Below are 20,718 nucleotides of genomic sequence, written 5' to 3' on the forward strand. Positions count from 1 at the left end.
TGGCCTGTCTAACTCGAGTTATGAGTTCAATCTCAAAGCTAGGTTTAGGCAGAACCTAGCAAAATGGGACAAGTGCTAAATGTACTTTTTCCCGAGGGGTACAGAACAGGGAAATATGCCTAAACCTAGCTTTGAGATTGAACTCATAACTCGAGTTAGACAGGCCATAGAACAGTTCAAAAACTGGCGTTTCACCTGACTGCATTTTTTTTTTTTAAATATCAAAACATACATTTACTGACAAACATTTTATTACTGACAACCTGAAATATGTAAAACCTTAAGAACAACTCACATTCAATTCTACTTTTCCTACAGCAGCTTTGAACCTGTCATCACCATTCTTACACCTTGGCTCATGGACACTGAATGGGCAATAGCACTGATTTGTAACACCATGAGTAGGCAGGTGACAGAAAAGGCTGTAAAGCTTGGCAAGCGCATCACAAAACTGGCTGAACAGAATTGCACTGGCACAGAAAACATTTAAAAGTATGTATTTCAACTTTAAGAGCTTAAAGTGCTACTAAACCCAGGACCCTGCATTCACTATATCTGTTCTCCCACAGTACACAGAACATGGAAATGCAATTTTAGCAAATATAAACTGCTAAATACCTTTTATCATCAGTATATAGCAGTTTTGTGACTTCTATCAGTGTCCAGCAGAGCACTGGTAAAAGCTTGTAGGAAGAGTTTTTATTCTCTCCTGATTGTCCTATATGAAGCTGCAGGACCCTTGATCCTCTGTATGGTGTATGGACAGTGCCAATTGGCCCTGTGTGGATCACATGTACCCTCCCAAAGAAAAAAAAAAAAACTCTCTAGCAATACACAAACTGAGTATGTGCAGCTTGCCCACAAGTCTCTGTGCTATCAGCAGATGCAGTGGGAACTGTGGAAGAAGGGGACGATCAGAAAAGACGGGATCAAATATCCTTTTTACATAATGCGAACCATTAACCCCTTAGGATGCACAGTGAGTATAACAAGCATGCTTTACTGCATATACAGACTGATTTTACGGTTATGGGTTTAGCAACACTGTAAGAAAAATTCAGTTAAAATTTCGGTGGTGCGTATACTAATTTATACATTTAATTGCCTTTTTCATAATGCTGCTGAATTGGCGATCTTATAATGAACTGGTTAGCATGCACACACAGCTACTTGTTAAGAGCAATTCCAGGTAACAGGTGATACCAACTGGGGAACTACAGATGGTAATCAACAGTACCTTAGGGGCCCATTTATAGCTGCACATTGAAGCAATGTAAATTTTACCATGCACTATTGCAATGTAGGTTAAACACACAAACCACAATGCACTTAACGTGTTTGTTATGAGATAGGATGTCATACAAAATGAATGTCTATTGTGGGGTAAAGACATGAAATTTGAATGGTACCCTATTGCACTATTACAGTAGTGGGCAAAGAACAACAAAATGCCACAAAAGTGACAGCAGAGAGAAATTTATGTGAGAGAAAGTAAGAAGTTTACAGTATTTTGGAAAAACAATTTCATGCATTACAGCCCGGGTACTCAGATTATGTTAAAAAAAACAATGTGTGGACTGGTGTACCAAGATGATCAGAATGTGAAACGGAGAACCAACCACTAAACCAACCACTTTTCAATTTTGAGTGCACTTCATCTAAACTGGAATGCTTGTGAAGCCAAAGCATTCAGATTTAATCATGTATTGGTGCCAAGACATTATGAAAATGTCAGATTGTTGCAGGCCTCCCCCCCTACATTTAAAGCCTGGCTGACAAAAGAAGAAGTCAGATTGTGCTTGCATGTTCAACTAATGTTTGATGTCTTTAGACAGTTTTAGGCTTTCTTGGCAAATACGTTTGTAAAAGCAGTCCAAATCTCTACTGATTTTACAGGAACCCGAAGGAGAAAAGAAACTGTGGTTGTATTACTCAATGAAGAAAATGACTTATTAAAAACATGTTAAGCATATAATCTTTTTAAAATGAACGTTTCTGTTTTCCAAGCATATAAACATAATACATTTATAATAAGCAAAAGGCAATCCTTTCCTCAAACTGTGCAGCCTAAAGGATACTGTTACTGACATCCAACTTTCTCACAAGTCATCAGGGAAGCCCTGATCCGACCCTAACCAACTTTCCTCTGGCTTCTGACAACTGCAAAAAGCAGAGAAATGTCCAAAGGTGGTTTGTGAAAGCAGGTTGTGAGTTACAATCTGGCCTTACATTCCCTATGTTGCATGAGAGGAAGATGGCCGAGCACAGTGGGGTAATAACTGGGCCTGTGGGGTAGAACAGAGTTTTTGTTTACAAATTATTCACTGTTGAATTGTTTGGAAACCTATTTCCTATTTAGAAGACATTTCTGTAAATGTTGGCACAAAGGGAAGGCTGTGCAAGGGAAAAGAACTGGTCCAGATAATGCCACACAGGTGGGGCTAATGTTCTAAATAACAAACCTTCTATTTTGAGATACAAACATTTAAAGCTGAACTCAAAGCATTTTTATTTAAATATATTGTTCAAAAGCCACAAAGGATATAAACTCACTTTTGTGTGCACCAAATGCTTCTGCAAACTCAGATGTTACCTTGGAAAAAAGTAGCAGTTACATAATCACTGCAGCACTGTATATAGCCTGTGCAGAAAGCAGACCTGTGGGAGGGACCCAGCAGGCTCCTCCCACTACATGCTGCCTGCAGTAAACCACAGGAAGGGGCGGATTCAAGACCAGTCACCCAGCAGTGACTGGTCTCTATTACAGCTCTTGCACTTAGGAAAGGTTTTTAGATCTGCATAACTGCCTAGATCTGGAAGAAATACACAAAACACACCGAGATTCAAGAATAAACTTGACACTTGTATTTAGACACTATTTGCTTATCCCAAAGTTCAGTTTTTAATAGGTAATTCAGGGTTGTCCAATTTCAGTCCTTAAGGGCCACACACAGAAGAGGATTTTGGAAGCTGGCTATAATTTTTGTTTACCTAATTTTTAATTGACTAGTTAGTGGTTAGATAGTAAACTAAGGGACAGTGAAGGACCAATAATACTAAACCAGAAAGCACCAAGATTATAAAAGGAGAACAAAACAAATGTTTTCTCTTACAATTCAAGTTAAGATACCAGTCGCCCTGGTCATGCTTAGAATTCCAGATAGAGGAGCCAATAGAACAGATTAAAGAGATAGTGATGAGAGTGCCAAAGAGAAGTAAGATCTGAATGTTGGTGATTCTCTCCACGTTGGACAGCTTCAGGGGAGGTTTTGTTGAATTCTAAACAAGGGTGAGAGATAATTTGTACTAGTTAGCACAATCTCATCATTATGCAAATACAAAACAGTGATGGATTTTTGCAAAAATTCAAAGGTAAAGGTCTAGATTAGAACATAAATAAAGGAATACATTTGGAATATATAACCTGACGATACATGTGTGCACCCATTAAGGTACTCGCCAACGAGCGTTCCTATCAGATCCACCTGTCAATTTTTCAGGCAGATTTGAACATAAGCTTGATGTTATTCTATGGGCAGGCAGATGTGTAAATGGACATGCATCCCAACTAACTTCTCCAGAAGTAGTGGGCTCCCTTTATGCAAACCTGCCCTTAATTCATCTACTGCTGTATGTGCTCTAACTTGGAGACTCCCAAAATATAGATTTAAAACCATAGTATAAGGAGGAGCCCTGGTGTAGGCACCGCAGCTTCCACATATATTTGTGTGCAACCAAACCCTCTGTTTTTAACATGAATTGCTAGACAGGGTCACTTTATTTTTTTTCCAGGCTGCGTGCTGCAAAATTTTTGTTTGTAAAAATATATATACTTTGACATTGTGGAGTTGATGAATAAAACATGGCTGCTTTTGTGTTTAAAGCAGAACTAAACTCACTTGAAAATCAATTATTTTTATTCCTTATGTTGCTACCGTTTGTAAAGTAAGAAAGTATATCATATTTACTTGTTTTAAAAGAGAAGTTCACTTATACAAAAAATATGCATTTAATTTTTTTTCTTTTTGTTAGGGAGCTGTAAAGCATTGCACCCACGATCAGCAGAGCGTGGGTGTAATGCCATAGTCCTGCAGACTGTCTGCGTATCTGTCTGATTGTACCTCTAATATGGGCAGGCAGTTGCACTGACCGGAAGCTCAATGAACTACCTAGCGTGCTCAACAGTGCCCTGGTAGTTCATTGAGAATGTTCATCAATCTTGACTTCCTTCTCACGGTCACCCTTTACGATGCGCTTCATCCTCCATGTGACACAGGGAGGATGAAGCGCATCGTAAAGGGTGACAGTGAGAAGGAAGTCAAGATTGATTCTGCAACTTGCCTGGAGAGGAGCCATTGGTGGAGTACTAATTTCTGAGAGATTTGGGTGCGACAAGGAGCAACATTTGGAGTGATAGCTATCTTGGAGGATCCGTGAGGGGGATCCACTAAAGCGCTTTGATCCGCAAGGGTCGAAGTGATGAGGTGAGAGGCTTATCCAGATGGTGGTCGGATTGTCATATTCACATGCACCCAAATATCTACACGAGTTCCTGTTAATCTATGGTCACCATCAGTAGTTATTGGAAGCACGAGTGTTTTTTTTGTTCTTTGGTCACTATCAGCATTCATTGGACTTTGAGAGCACTGTTCTATTTACTGTTATATTGTGTTTTTTTCACTACACGAGAGGCACGTGTGGTTTTATATTCACAGAATATATATATATATATATATATATATATATATATATATATATATATATTATATATATATATATATATATATATATATATATATATATATATATATATATATATATATATATATATGAAAATGTTTTTTCACATGTTTTAAGTCACCTGATTTAACTTTGTAGATCTAATGAGTAATGGGCACCAATTAATTTTAATTGATATCACTATCACATAAATTTTTTCTTTGATTTCATTTGATGTAATTTTGAGTTTACACATCACTAATTAATGTATTATATATATATATGTGTGTGTATGTACCTAAAGGAGTAGCGCTACATTTTTTATTTATTTTTAATCTGTGGTTCACAAATATAGTTAAAGTGGAACTTCACTCTCAAATCAACACTATTTTTAATCCTTATGCTGCTAGTATTAGTAAATAGATAGGAAAGAATATATTTACTTGTTTTAATTTTTTTTTTTCAGTTACTTTCTGGTTTCCATGCCTAGGCAAATCATGTCATAATCCCAGGAGTCTTTAGGAGGGATTTTCTCAGCTAAACGCATCCTCTTGCCTGCATGCCTGAGCTAAGGGCAGACATATTCCAGGAAGTAAATGCTACACGAATCATCTGCCCTTACTCATAAAGGCCATGGTCATAGACGACAAGGTGTTTTTCAAAGTGATAACTCAGCAAAATAAAGCATGGAGACATGAATGGGGGAATTTTCTTTGAATATTAAAATTGAATTAAATCTTGTTTTTGGCTTGTGGTGCTCAGATACAGTGTAGTTCCACTTTTACTTATTCTGAGAGCAGCCAACTATTGCTCATTTAAATCAACATAAAATATACCCCTCAAAAGCATAGGCACTGTACTCAGCTGGAACCCTTTAACAACCAGGCAGAGAGTATTTCGAGAGGTTGAACAATTCCCAATAACGAGACAATTTTTGTGAAAATATACTGGCAAAATTGACTATGGATGCTAATAGACATGCTAGTGGGGTTGGATCTAAATGTCCAATCTGTATGCACCATTCTCAAGCACCCTGCACAACTAACCTTTACATATATTGTTGTTGATGAGGTAGGAGATAAGTTGCCATCTCCAATTATTTCAGTGACAAACAATGATTTTAAGGATAGGTTTTCTAGGCTGCCTACTCAATCGCTTTGACTGAACCTTGATGAATGGTGAACACAGCTAAAATGAGCAACTGGCATCTCATGTCTATAAGAAGCTTAAATCTGACACAATGGTATTAATGAAATGGAAAAACTACATCAGTGAGAAGTTTTTTCTTTGACTTTTCTACATTCAGATGCTATGCAACAACAGAGTTTGCAACAATAAGACAATGATTACCTGCATGAGTTTTGTGTCATGGCCTGTGTAGACAACAATTCCATGGACCCACTGCGTGTTCCTCAGCTGAGCTCCTCTCAGAAGGATCTGGTCCGGGCCTAGGGGGACAGTCCTAGAAGAGAGACAAAAGTCAAACTTTTCCTGCTAATACACTATCAAATGCAGATAAAAGACAAAACCAGATTTTGCAGGCAAGAGCAATTTTTATTCACAAGGCTCAGACCACACCTAAAAAACCTAAAAAAACTTTTCAAGCAATAGGTTCCCTCTACTTAAGCATTTATTCTAGTGCCTCGATCTTCACTTAAAGTATAACAAAAGTCAAAACTTTTTTTTTTAGTTTTGGACAGGGTAGAGAGGAATTAGAACCCCTGTTTTTATTGCAGTTTGTGCCCCCATTAGGTCACTTCACCCTCTTTGTTTGTCCTGTTTATCATTATCATTGAAAGTTAAAGTAAAAGAAAACCCCAAAGTTTGTGTTGTCCCTAGAAAAGTAATAGAGGTAAAATTTTCCAATGGGGACACTAGTCCTAGTGATCTGGGGGTCCCCAAAGAATTCCTTTAATTTGCAGGGTTTTTTTTCTCACTTCCTGTTTTAGCTAAGGTTCAGGAAGTAAAGGGACACAGATGTAAAAAAATAAACTAACAGGGGTTATAACTGCCCTTACTCTATCCAAAATTAAAAAAAAAAAAAAAAAAGATTTCTGCCTATAGTTCTACTTTGAGGACTAATTTATATATGCTTTGCTCAGTAAAGAACAGTCAGTAGTGGATTGCTTTTCACAAAATGGTGCAGGTGCGGCTGAAAGGAACTTGAAGGATAAGTTCACTTAAAAAAAAGAGTGCTTTTTTTTGCAGGTAAAAATGCTTAACTGCCACCCCAACTACAAGTGTAAACTAAAACTAAGGCTCACTGTAATTATTAAAAAAAAAATAAAAAAAATCTATGTTCAGTGATTTTCCAGTTTTTTGGACTTTATGGTGTCTACATAAGCTTTCTCTGTTACCAAAAAAGCACATTCACAAGCTGCATTGTCAGTTTAAACCACTCCAAGCCTAAAGCTAGTTGCATAGATGTAAAGGGGGAAGAAAATAGCGTATGATAAATTTTGGAGCCAGCAGCAGGAAACTAGGCTGTTCCTACAGTATAAGCTAGAGTTTTTGACATCAATCTACCCATCACATACAATGCAGTTTTGGCAGCACTAAAACATCTTCCATCAGCAGCCTGAGATTTACCGACAGCTTTGGAAAGCCGATTTGTGTTGTTGTGCTGTGTTGTTGCAGACCCAGTCAGGTAAAACAAAAATATCTACAAAACCTATCATATAATTTTACTGATGATGGCAAAATGGTAAATTACATAGGCTACATTTTAGAGCTTCTGAAGGAGGATTTAGCATTAGGGTCAGCCTAAGCTCATTTGGTTGCACTTCTATGGATCACAGGAGAGCAGTTCATTCTGCACTGTTCTGACCCGTTTTTAGCTGACAGTGGGCTGAAGTCAGCCGCTGCCACCCTCTCCACAGCCCAGTGCTGCAGTGAGTGCTGGGGGGAGAGCAGACAGCGGTAACTGACCACACTCTGCTCAGAGCAGCAGGGAGAACTGAGCAATCAGCTGTGTCTAATCACTCAGTTCTCACCATTAGAGCTGGCAGGGGACAAATGAAGCATCAGATTGATGCTGCATATACCTAGGTAAGTATAATTAAAAAAACAAAACAAAATAAACCCACACACTTCTTTTTTAAAAAGCGGAAAATAAATACATGAAAAATGTATCCCATGACATGCCATTGAACTCTTCATGCCAAAGCACTGCAGGTGTGGTGGGATCTGCATTTTTGGTGCATGCTTAAAAAGTGCACCAAAATTGCACCTCCCCATTGAAATGAATGAAAACCGTGGTTGCGTTTTTGGTCCCTTTTTTGAGTCACATGTCCATGTTTCACAGGTGCATGATTTGAGTCAGGCAACCAGAAAACACACCATAAACGCATAGTCATTTTTTTATCAACAGAGCAGGGCTCTCAGGGAAAGGAGTCAGTGGGTCTACTTGTTTTCAACAATCCCACACTGGCAATTATCTGGTGCCATGTTCTCAGCATCACTCTTTAATAAGAAAGTCAGCATATCAAGTCAAACAGTCTGCATGTCTTTTCATTAGATGCCATTTGGTTAGAAGGTTTGGCAATCAGAGATTCAACATGATCTAATTCCTATAATACTCTGACATTCAGCACTGTGCCTCCAAATGATAACACAGATAATTACACAGATATGTAGTGCAAACCCTAAACACAGAAAGAATGGCCAAAACTAACCTTATGTCCACTACAAAGCGCTTATACAGCAAACTAATTGAGTAGGAAATGTTCAACAATGTTCCCTTGGGCACGCAGGTTATTTGAGGACAATGACACCAGTTAACTCACTGTATAATCTGAGGACAGACATAAAACTCTAACATGCTCAATGTTCTAATCCCATGAACAAAAATGTAATATATTGCAGCTTACTAGCAATTAGATGCAGTAACTGCATTGGTTTTCTTTTTTCAGGCTAAAAAAATTTTCAGCAAGCACTGTTGATCTTGACAGATACTGTCCTTATGTCTTCCTGTGAATTGAATTTAAAGCACATGCAATCTAATCTTCCTTCCAAGATGCCAAAAGTATTGGGACAACCCTCCAAATCATTGCATTCAGGTGTTCCAACCACCTCCATGGCCACAGGTGTATAAAATTGAGCACCTAGGGATGCAGACTGCTTCTACAAATACTGTGAAAGAATTGGTCGCTCTCGAGAGCTCAGTGAATTCAAGCATGGTACCATGATAGGGTGGGCAATATGTCCATCCATTAAATTTCCTTGTTAAATATTCCACTGTCAACTGTTAGTGGTATTATAACAAATTGGAAGCAACCGAGAACAGCAGCAACTCAGCCACGAAGTGGCCACAAAAGTCCATAGAGAGCTTCATGGAATGGGTTTCCATGGCCAAGCAGCTGCATCCAAGCCTTACATCACCAAGTGCAATGCAAAGCGTCGCATGCAGTGGTATAAAGCATGCCACCACTGGACTCTACAGCAGTGGAGACATTTTCTGGAGTGATGAAGCACGCTTCTCTGTCTGGCAAGCTGATGGATGTGTCTGGGTTTGGCGGTTGCCAGAAAAACAGTACTTGCCTGACTGCACCAAGTGTAAAGTTTGGTGGAGGGGGGATTATCTTCCAGGGGCTGGGCCTGGCCCCTTAGTTCCAGTCAAGGGAACTCTTAGGACGTCAGCATACCAAGACATTTTGAACAATCTCATGCTCCCAACATTGTGGGAACAGTTTAGGGATGGCCCCTTCCTGTTCCAACATGACTGCGCACCAGTGCACAAAGCAAAGTCCATAAAGACATGGATGAGTGAGTTTGGGGTGGAGGTACAGTGAGTTACACTTCAAACGTATAAGAGCTGATATTCAGAAATATATACAGGAGTTCATTGCCCAGATTAGAGTAATGAAAAGGATAGCGGAGCCAGACCTGCGGAGAGAGAGAAGGAAAGGAAAAACCAACGCTTCAGGGATGCAAGGACCCTTTTCTCCTACCTACCTTTTTCATAATAGAAAAAAGAAACTCAAAGCAACATCTAAGAACTGGTAAGCTGCAATAGGTGACCAAACTCAGACGGTGAATCGATCATCAATAATGCATTCTCCAGATTTAACACCAATACACTCTTCATCCAAAGCAAGTGTCCGTGGTGTCCCCACAGTACATGTACATTTGGCTGAAATGTGCATTTTTATGTAACAACTGTTTTACAGAAGGACTGCATGGAGGATAAATGTTGTAACAGTCCTCTTTTGCCTATGGGCACATATGAACACAAAGGTTTTTAAAAATGCATACAAAAATATTTTATAGTTCTAGTGAACACATCTTGACCTCATCTAGGAAGTCACTATTGACCCAACACTCACACCTCACTATTGATCAGTGAGACAGATCATGGCAGTGGAGGGCAAGAGCAAAGTAAAGTTCAAACCACCTAGAAACACATTTCAGCTCTCCGAGGGTGCTCTACAAGAATAGTGAATCAACATTCAGGTAAATTACCTAGTGGTGGAGAATTTCAATTCAAGTGTAGTTATGCTGAAAACATGTTTTCTTTAAATACAATATACTGTTATGATAAGACTTGTAAATGATCCCAGGTAGAGTAAGTTATTCAATTGTGCTGGGAATTTCACCAGTGTGAATGCCTGTTTTTTTTTTGTTTTTTTTTTAACAATACGATGGGAAAGTTTTCCATGCATTTCCACAGTGTCAGCTGGTCTATTTTCAGCCTTGTTAAACCCTACTGATACATTATTTATAGATCTCTGGATGAGCGATCAGCAATATCTAGGCCATCTAACATAGAGATCGCTGAAGTCACCTGACAAAGCTGAACTTGAAACACGAGTATTCCATTAAATACATATACTTTTTTTTTTTTTTAGCACCGTTCCTCGCTGTAACTTGGCCAGCTGTCTGCTTGGGCTGTAAATGTCTCATACATTTGTAAACTTCAAAAATAGCAATCCTAATTGAACAGGTAAGCCTTTTTTAACAAATCAGAAGGGTTGTTTTGTGTGTTTTTTTTTCCTGCTTTTAAACTGTACTTCTTTTGAAGTTTAAGGCAAGTCAAAACCTAACTAAGCTTAAATATACTCTGATCCTCATTCTAAGCCTATTCTATCTATCCTGCAGCAAAAAGATATGTATACTTGCCTATTCTTCATGATTGGGTCCCAGTGTCGACTTCTCTGTAGAGGAGGATTCCCCATAGAAAGCCTGTTTGTGACATCACCCAGGCTCTGCCATTGTTGTTGTTGATCTCTCCTCTATACTGAAGCCGGTCGCTGGAGAGATCATGTGTCCAGACCGGAGCGACTTCAGAATAGATAAGTAAAGACATCTTTCCTTTTGCAGGATAGATAGAATAGGCTTAGAATTGGGATGGGAGTAGATTCAAGCTCAGTTAGGTTTTGACTTGCCTTCCACTTTAAGTCTCTTCATCCAACTTGTTTTCAGGCACCCCTCTGTTTCGGTTCATTTTGGTAGATTGAGATGCACGCTATTATGTACATGTGTACCAAGTGGTAATTTATATTCAGAAGATTTGTTTAATAAACAAAGTGAAGCTGTATATTTGATATTTCTGGAGACATGTATATGGTCTATATGTTTTTTTTTTCAAATTCTCAGACATTTATTCATCTGTACACACATTTCCTAAAGAAGAATATTGTGAAAGAACATATGTGGTCTGTATTACCTTTGTCCTGAAGAAGCAGGTTAGACCTAAGAAATGTGTAGGCATATGGGATACCCTATAGAAATATACTGATCAGCCATAACAACATTACCACCCATATAATATTAAGTACGTCCCCCTTTTTTAGATTGAGAACTGGAAATATCAAGGCCAAGTCCACTCCTCAAAACGCATCAAGTTCCTCAAGCCATTCTGGAACCATTTTTGAAGTGTCGCAGGGCACATTATCCTGCTGAAAGGGGCTATTGCTATCAGGGAATTTTACTTCCATGAAGGGTATACCTGGTTAGTAACAATGTTTAGGTAGGTGGTATGTGTTAAGTAACATCCACATGAATGGTAGGACTCAAGGTTTCCCAGCAGAAGATTGCCCAAAACATCACACTTCCTCTGCCAACTTCATCTCACACTGTATCTTAGTGCATCTCTTCCCCAGGAAAGCTACACACACTCACCTAGCCATCCACATGATGTAAAAGTAAATGTGATTCATGAGACCAGGCCACCTTCTTCCATTGCTCCGTGACCCTATTCTGATACTCAGGTGGCCACTGTATGCATTATTGGCTGTGGACACAGGACAGCACCCCGACTGGTCTGTGACTAAGCAGCTCCACCCTCAACAAAACTGTGATGCAGTGTTTGTTCTGACACCTTTCTATCAGAACCAACATCTACGTTTTCAGCAATTTGAGCTACAGCAGCTCTTCTGTTGGATAAGACTACATGGGCCAGTCTTTGCTCCCCACGACCCTGTCAGTGGTTCACCGGTTTTCCTTTCTTGGACCACATTTGATAGGTCCTGACCACTGTACACTGGGAATGTCCCACAAGACCTACAGCTTGGAAGTTGCTTTGATCCAGTTGTCTAGCCATTACAATTGTCCATTGTCAAAAGTCGCTCAAATCCTCACACTTGCCCATTTTTTCTAATCATCAACTACAGGGACAACATGTTAACTTGCTGTCTAATATATCACCACCCACTTTCAGGTGCCATTGTCATAAGATAATCAGTGTTATTCATTGTCACAAGATAATCAATGTTATTCACTTTACCTCTCAGTGGTCATAATGCTATGACTGATCAATGTATGTATACTATAGTGCATCCATAAAGTATTCACAGCGCTTAACTTTTGCCACATTTTGTTATGTTACAGCCTTTTTTGAAAATGGATTAAATTCACTTTTTTTCCCGCAACATTCTACAAACAATACCAAATAATGACAATGTGACAGACGTTTGTTTTGAAATCTTTGCAATTTATTAAAAATTAAAAACAAAAAATGCATGTACATAAGTATTCACAGCCTTTGCTCAATACTTTGTTGAAGCACCAATTACAGCCTCAAGTCATTTTGAGCATGATGCTAAAAGCTTGGCACACCTATTTTTGGGCAATTTCTCCCATCCTACTTTGCAGTACCTCTCAATCTCCATGCGGTTGGATGGGGAACGTTGGTGCACAGCCATTTTCAGATCTTTCCAGAGATGTTCAATTGGGTTCAAGTCTGGGCCACTCCAGGATATTCAGAGGTGGCCCATAGCCACTCCTTTATTATGTGGGCTGTGTGCTTAGGGTCATTGTCCTGTTGAAAGATGAATCATTGCCCCAGTCTAAGGTCCAGAGCGCTCTGGAACAAGTTTCCATCAAGTATGTCTCTGTACATTGCTGCGTTCATCTTTCCTTTGATCCTGACTAGTCTCTCAGTTGCTGCCGCTGAAAACCATCCCCACAGCATGATGCTGCCACCACCATCATGCTTCACTGTAGGGATGGTATTGGCCAGGTGGTGAGCTCTCCACAGAGAAACGGTGGAGCTCTTTAAGCATGATTATTGGGTGCTTGGTTACCTCCCTGGCCAAGGCCCTTCTCCCTCAATTGCTCATTTTGGCAGGGCGGCCCGCTCTAGGAAGATTCCTGGTGGTTCCAAACTCCTTCCATTTATGGGACCTTCAATGCTGTAGAAATTTTTCTGTACCTTCCCCAGATCTGTGACTTGATACAATCCTGTCTCGGAGGTCTACAGACAATTCCTTGGATTTCATGGCTTGGTTTGTGCTCTGACATGCACTGTTAACTGTGGGACCTTATATAGACAGGTTTATGCCATTCCTAATTTCCAATCAACTGAATTTCCCACAGGTGGACTCCCACAGGTGGACTCCAATCAAGTTGTGGAAACATCTCAAGGATGATCAGTGGGAACAGGATGCACCAGCGCTCAATTTTGAGTGTAATGGCAAAGGCTGTAAATACTTATGTACACCTTTTTTTTTTAATAAATTGCAAAGATTTCAAAACAAACTTCTTTCATGTTGTCATTATGGGGTATTGTCTGTAGAATGTTGAGGGAAAAAAATGAATTGAATCCATTTTGGAATAAGGCTGGAACATAAAATGTGGCAAAAGTTAAACGTTGTGAATACTTTCTGTATGCACTGTATATATTGTCTTAACTACTAGCAGATAGGTCTACATAAAAACGAGTTGTGTAATGTGAATGACTGTTAAGGCTATTTTTACACTATTTGGAAGCTAGGTGGCCTTCTGATTTTATGGCAATAATATATGATCAATAAATATTTTATATATTATTACTTTTATTTATTTATTTAAGGTACTTCTATAGCGCTGTCAATTTACACAGCGCTTTTACATATATATTGTACATTCACATCAGTCCCTAACCCTCAGGGGGCGTACAATCTAAGGTCCCTAACTCACATTCATACATAGACATACTAGGGCCAATTTGGACAGGAATCAAATTCACCTACCAGCATGTCTTTGGAGTGTGTGAGGAAACCGGAGTACCCGGAGGAAACCCACACAAGCACAGGGAGAACATGCAAACTCCATGCAGGAGGTGCCATGGTTGGGAATCGAACCCATGACCCATTTATTGCAAGGCAGACGTGCTAACCATTAAGCCACTGTTTAGTTGTTATTTCATCCCTGGTTGCATGATTTAATATGCCTGACTGCACTCATTTATTTGCAGTAATTTGGTTATTTCTTTAGTGCATCACTAAAAGGTTCCCTCTAACCGTGCATTTAATTGCATGCAGCCAAAGAGTATTTTAGCCAGCAGAGGGAGTAGTTTACATGCTGGCTTGTCCAGCACAGACAGTAATAGCCCACTCATCATATGTTGAGGAAAACAGGCAAGTTCTTTGTAATTTCAAATTTCCATTCTTGAATAGCTGGAGTGTCAGGAAGCAGTCTTAACCAGCAGGAAATATTTTTAATATATAATGGAAGGGGGGGGGGATTTATCAAAACTGGAGCAGACAGAATCTGGAACACCTGTGCATAGTGACCAATCAGCTTGTCTTCAGCTTGTTCAGTTAAAGTGTTAATTCACCTTTATAAAAAAAGCTGTAAAAGGTGACTAACACGGTACTGCCTTCCTACCATCCATATGATGGCACTAACCAATCAGAATCTATGTGGCCCATCCTGACAGAGCAGGGCAGAGAAGAGAAAGAGCAATGGGGATTTTAAACACCCGAAAAGGTGGAATAGGCATGCGAGTCCTGACAGCTGAGGATCATTAGCGGTAAAGTATAGAAGGAACCATAAGGTTGGGAGGGGTCTTGTGCTAGGTCACCTTTACAATTTATCTGTAAAGGTGAACTAACCCTTTAAAAGAGAAATAGAGCTTTCTTTCCCCCTATTTATATTTACCTAGGTGGATGCATCCTTGGTCTAATGCTGTATCTGTCCCTCCGCTGGATTTAAGGGCGAGAACTCACAGCTGCTCTGAGCAGAGAGCGGGACTGTCAGTCACTCAGTAAAACCCCCCCCCCCCCCCAGACTGCTGGTCTGTGGAGGGGGGAGAAAGTAGCGCTTCGTTGAGAGCCTAAGCCAGGTGCCACTCCAGACTCTGGGATGGATCCTGACTTTGAAGTCAGGATCTTTCCCCAGCCTGTACCGGCCGAGTGATTTCAGTCCGTTGTCAGCTGAAAACAGGCCACGGGAGTGGAGAATGAACTGCACTCCTGTGATCCACAGCAGAAGTATAGCCAAAAAAGCTCTGGCTGAACTTCTCCTTTAAGTTTTGAAAAGGACAGATAGAAGTGAATTGGTTGCCATGCACGGCTACTCCAGATTTTGGTTGCTACAGTTTTGACAATTCCCCTCATTATATCCTGAATTCAGGATAAATATCTGCTTGGTTGTGATGCAATAAATGGGTTTATCAAAATGATTTAAACGTGATTAAAACCCAAAAACATATTTAAAATATTGTAGTTTACCAGTCATTGGATGCAGATGCTGCATTAGCGTTCTTTTTTTTCAAACATTTATCATCATTTTCATCTGGTGATCAGCCAGCAACAACTTCTGTCTTTGGGTGGCTACATTCACTCCACCACTGTATCTGTGGAGGAGCAAAGTGGCCATCCTTGAACAGCAGCATGGTCAACCAGTGGAGAGAGTAGTGCTAGATACACTTTACATAGGTAGCTAATAATTTAGTCAGAGCTGAGTCACAGCTAGAGCTCTGCAAACAGTAATAATCATGCACTTTGTTCTCTCCACCTGTCAGAAAATGAGAATGCAGGATACCCTTAAGGTTTCTCCTCCCTCTCCAGTTCTCTGCAGTACAGCTGCTGCACAAGGATTAAAATAAAGTAAAAACTGCAAGATACTGTATATACACATTGAAAGCATTTATTTTATAATACATTTAACTACATTAAGTTTTTTTAATATCCAGCTTTGAAGACAATCTTCCAGGATGGAAATATGGGAGCTGTGATTGCCATTGCATGTACAAGGTATGAAGGTATGTCCAGAATATAATGAGAATAGAATTCCTACACTCGAGAAGGGCTCTGTGAAGGGAGAAGCTGGCCAAGGTCACTTGGGGTGAGGTGCCAGGTATACATTAGAACACTGATCAGCTGCATTCCAGCCCTGTCAGAGTCAAGACATTATTTTTTGTGACACCCTGTTCAAGTGCCTCATATTAAGAAAAATGCAAGTTTGGAGCAGCGGCACGTGAACACATTTTGTGTGAAATTGGGTAAAAGTGCATCATTACTTTAGAAATGGTGAGGAAAGCCTCAGGAGAAGCTGTGCTATCATCTGCACAAGTGTACCGATGGCGCAAGGCCTTCAAGGAAGGACGAGTAGGTGTTCAATACGAACGATCAGGATGCCTCTATTTGTCAAAAATGGATCAGAATGTAGATGCAGTGAGATCTGTTCCCAATTGTGACCGATGGCTCACTATCAGAATGATTGGAAATGGGAATTACCAAGTCAATGGTTCATGAAATCGAGACTCAGGATTTGAACATGAGAAAAGTGTGTAGAAAACCTGTTCCAAAGAACTTGTCACATGATCAGAAGAAACACTCAACTCATTTGCCAAGACCTGTTGGCCCTTTTGGAAAGAGCCTGATTTTTTGAGTCACGTGATCACAGGAGCAGAACTCTAGGTGTTTGAGTATGATCCCGAGATGAAGAAACAAAGTTCAGAATGGTACACACCCACATCACCTTGCCCCAAGAAAGCTCAAATGAGCAAATCAAAATTCAAATCTATGGTGGTTGTTTTTTATTTATTTTTTTAGTCACGTGGAATTGTCCATAAGGAATTTGAATATAATGGTCAAACTATGAATCAAAGATTTTAACTGGAACTTCTTGGTCGCTTGAGACAAAGGTTTTCATGTGCATCTTGAGATCAGCTCAACTTGGATCCTTCATCATGACAACATACTGAGTCACAGTGCTTTGGCTGTCAGATTTTGGCTGAAAAATGGTGCTTCCCCATCCACCCTACAGCCCCAACTTGACTCCTTGGGCTTTTTTCATATTCCCAAAGATGAAGGGTTTGAAAGAACACTATTTGGTAGTGTGGATAACGTCCAAACTATGCAGGCCACTACGCAGGCTCTGAACGCCAGCCCACTTGAAGACTTCTTGGGGTGCTATGAAGAAAGGAAAAATCGCTGGGAGAGTTTTGTACAAGGTGCATACTTTGAAGTAGACAATGTTCAATTGTAACATTTTTCAACAAAAGAAGTTTTAAAAATATCATGCTCATTACTTTCTGGAGACACCTGGTGTTCTAACACCTGATTTGCACATACTTGTTTTAGATCACTCACCAAATAGTGAAAGGTGATAAAAGATGACAACGCTGAAACATGCACATGCAATAATGAGCCAGCAGCTCCATATTCCTCTGACAGGTTCCTTCAAATCATTTTTAGGGTATTCAAAAGTATACTGAAAACTAGCAAGGTTATAGCAGTAAAAGCAGCTATTAATCTCCACATTCCTTCAATTGAATGGCATGTAGGAAGCAACTAGAATGCTGAAAAACCTGAACTACCACATTTCATTGTTAGACATGAAACCAAACTAGCCATAGCCAACTGCTATACAACATTGTACTGCCTTTGTCATCCATTCGATTTGTTTTTATCCGTGTATGTAAATTTCCTAAAATTAAAATTTCAATATAGACGATAGGAGTTAATCATATATGATTACTATTTTTTTTTGCTCTCATTCACAAAACTAGAGTCAAGCTACAGAAGTGATTTTTTATCATGAAACATGTAGAGCTCAGTACTGATTGACCTTCAGGGTGCACATTGGGTGAAGGAAGCTTATGTGTATAATTTTTTCCTCTTTTATTGGGGTGTATCTTCTTATATAAATGTACCACCCAATGTGCCTAATTGTCTGTTAATTGCTTTAGCATATTTTATTATCCTAAGCATTTTTAACAATTGTTTTGTATACTAATAAAAAAAATATATGTTTGTATTGTAACGGTTGTCTATGGTGCCTAAAAAGCCCATATGACCCTATTATTGGATAGGGGGTAATACTAGCAATTAGGACTTGGCACAAATGTATTTATGGCCACACCCATAGCAACCATCCAATGTTTTTTCATACAACACTGAAACAACCGGCTTCAAGGGCTGCAAGCAGTGCATGTTTTCCTTACTACCAAGTGGAGGTATGGCTGCTTCACAACAATTCTAATTAGCTCACCTGTGTGTCTAAAGCCTAGTACGCATGATCAGAAAATAATATGAAAAATACCGCTTTTGAAGCGATCCTATGATAATCTGATCATTAGTATACAGCTTTCATCTGAAATTATTTGAAGGAACAAGCACAAAAATTTTTCTTGTACAATACCAGATCGTTTTTTTGTTTAATTAGTACAGGTTTCATCCAAATATACAATACAACTACATTACATCACAACCAAATTTTCTGTCATACAAGAACTTTCAGAACTTTAGTAACCTCTTCACTTTCGATATGACACCAGCATGCAAAAAACCCAGATGTACATTGTCCAATATTCTCATCCTGTGCACGGGGCTTATGAAAGAAGTAATAAAACTGTACAGACAGCAGCTCTTCATGATATAATTGTGCTATACACGACAACCAAGAGCCTGAGAACATTTAACTTACATTAAATTTGAATGTCTTTCCCGAACTCAAATTTTTCCTTTTTTTTAACAGACCATGTTTCTCTGCAAACGAGCATTGTAAAATTGTCTATTGTTATATCCTTCAGCCTCAACACTTGGTGTCCAAAACAGCTCTTTATACTTTAATTTAAACTAAGTGTAAGTAAAAAAAAAGTCACAGTCAGAAGTTACTTTCTGTGAAAGCTCCATACCATAACAATCAGCTCAAGAGATATTGGCAGATGAAGCTGAATTCCAGGTATGGAAATGTTTACTCCACCTCATCCAATTAGAGAACGGTTTTCATTTCAAGTGGTTGTAAACTCTCTAATTTACCCAGTAAAGTGAATAGCCTCAGGTGATACACAGAGATGAAACATATCCTCCTACATAAGTTTTACTTGCCTATCTGCAGTCTTCTCTTCTCTCCGTCCCTTCAAAAGTGCAGAATTTAAAGAAAATCTTTCTGCATCTGTCAGCAGCACAGAGGTGGGTTAGGGGAGCTGCCGTTAGAGCTCTTCTAAAGTGTATGAGAGCTGATAAGAGGAAAGGGATACATCCCCCTGCATGCAACACAGGAAGAAAAGAACAATGCAGAGCTAGATTGTGAATAGACAAGCTGTGTGCTGAGCTCTCCCCTGTCACCATTTTATCTGTGAGAAAACTGCTGTGTTTAGTAAGTAGTAGGGTAGCTACTCAGCACGAGAAGACCAAATACTGTAGTAGCAATGCCTACTCAATTGATTTCTGGCTTTCATGGGAATTCTACAAGTATGGAACATACAGTACATATTTACATTGTAATTCATGTAAAGTCAGCTTGGCCTAGCCCCCTGGCACCTCACAAGCCTCATTTTTTGGTCAATGAGGCCAATAAGCACATCAGCCAACAGAGACACTTGCAAGCAGACAAGACTGGGGCATTGTCTAGGGCTAGGCCTCCGGGTCTACCAAACTTTTTAGATGCAACGTATCCCAAGTCATTTCAAAAGTATTTCTCAATATTTCTAAATGTGCAGCTTTCATTAGAATAAATCTTTCTATTACAGAATGAAAACTTCCAATGGTGGAGTGGTCAACACACATTCTGAACCCTGTTGCATGCCCCACAAAAGGAGATTAGGCTCCTCCTCCTACAGAAAACACAAGCAGAGAGAGAAAGGTTCAAAGTTCCCCACTATCTGCTGCTCCCCAGAATTACCAAAGATGAACAGAAAGGCAAACAGAACAAAAACATTAAATCACCCACCCACCAAAAATAATAACCTAAGCGTGGGAACCTTACTGTCATGGAGGATTATTTGAAAAGGAGGTATCAGTTAATAGCTTGGGTTTTTCCCAGCTATCCTCAAGGATGGTCACATGAGAGATGCATACTGTACCTAGTGACCAAAGCCTGAAGCACTTTCAGTTCAAAAGCCAAGTCTTGACCAAAAACTAGGTTGATTCTATAGTAGCTCACGAAGGTGAGACCATGCCAACACACACTGCAGAGACACCGTTGTTACCACTAGAAAATCTGCACTGAGAAATTATGTGCTGCCATCTTCTTTCCATCACTTCCAAGTGGGGAGCACAGGGACAATAAAAATCTGACACAGGTCCTAACCCTTGACCACGATATACAAAGCTAATAAAAGTTCCGGCTGGAGTTTGGCTGTAAACTTTTGAAGAATGACTGAAGACTATTACATACAGATGGAATAGACTTGTTGCTGACAAAAAGCTGAATCCAGTTTTGCAAACCACATAAACAAGTCATAACTGGTCTGATTAAAAACTACAGCAAAAAAATAAAAATAAATGTAGCTGTCAGCTATAGAACCTGAGTCTGAATTTTTGGGCAGCAGGTCCATTTTCACAAATT

At 39.5% G+C, this 20,718-nt stretch overlaps 1 protein-coding gene across 3 annotated transcripts in view; it reads right to left on the reverse strand.

The window, feature by feature from the left end:
• LOC149441469 (phospholipid-transporting ATPase IA-like) overlaps nucleotides 1-20,718 on the reverse strand; it is a 213,811-nt gene that overhangs the window by 2,918 nt on the left and 190,175 nt on the right. For all 3 annotated transcript variants that reach the window (XM_089657287.1, XM_089657285.1, XM_089657284.1), the window contains exons 11-12: nucleotides 6,070-6,181; nucleotides 3,114-3,279 (exon numbers count right to left, since the gene is read on the reverse strand). In XM_089657287.1, coding sequence (XP_089513413.1) covers nucleotides 3,114-3,279; nucleotides 6,070-6,181 — 278 coding nt within the window. The remainder of the gene's footprint in view (nucleotides 1-3,113; nucleotides 3,280-6,069; nucleotides 6,182-20,718) is intronic.

Source organism: Staurois parvus, unplaced genomic scaffold (assembly GCF_062004578.1).
Source record: "Staurois parvus isolate SC_StPar_1 unplaced genomic scaffold, SC_StPar_1.0 ptg000980l, whole genome shotgun sequence".
Taxonomy (NCBI): Eukaryota; Metazoa; Chordata; class Amphibia; order Anura; family Ranidae; genus Staurois; species Staurois parvus.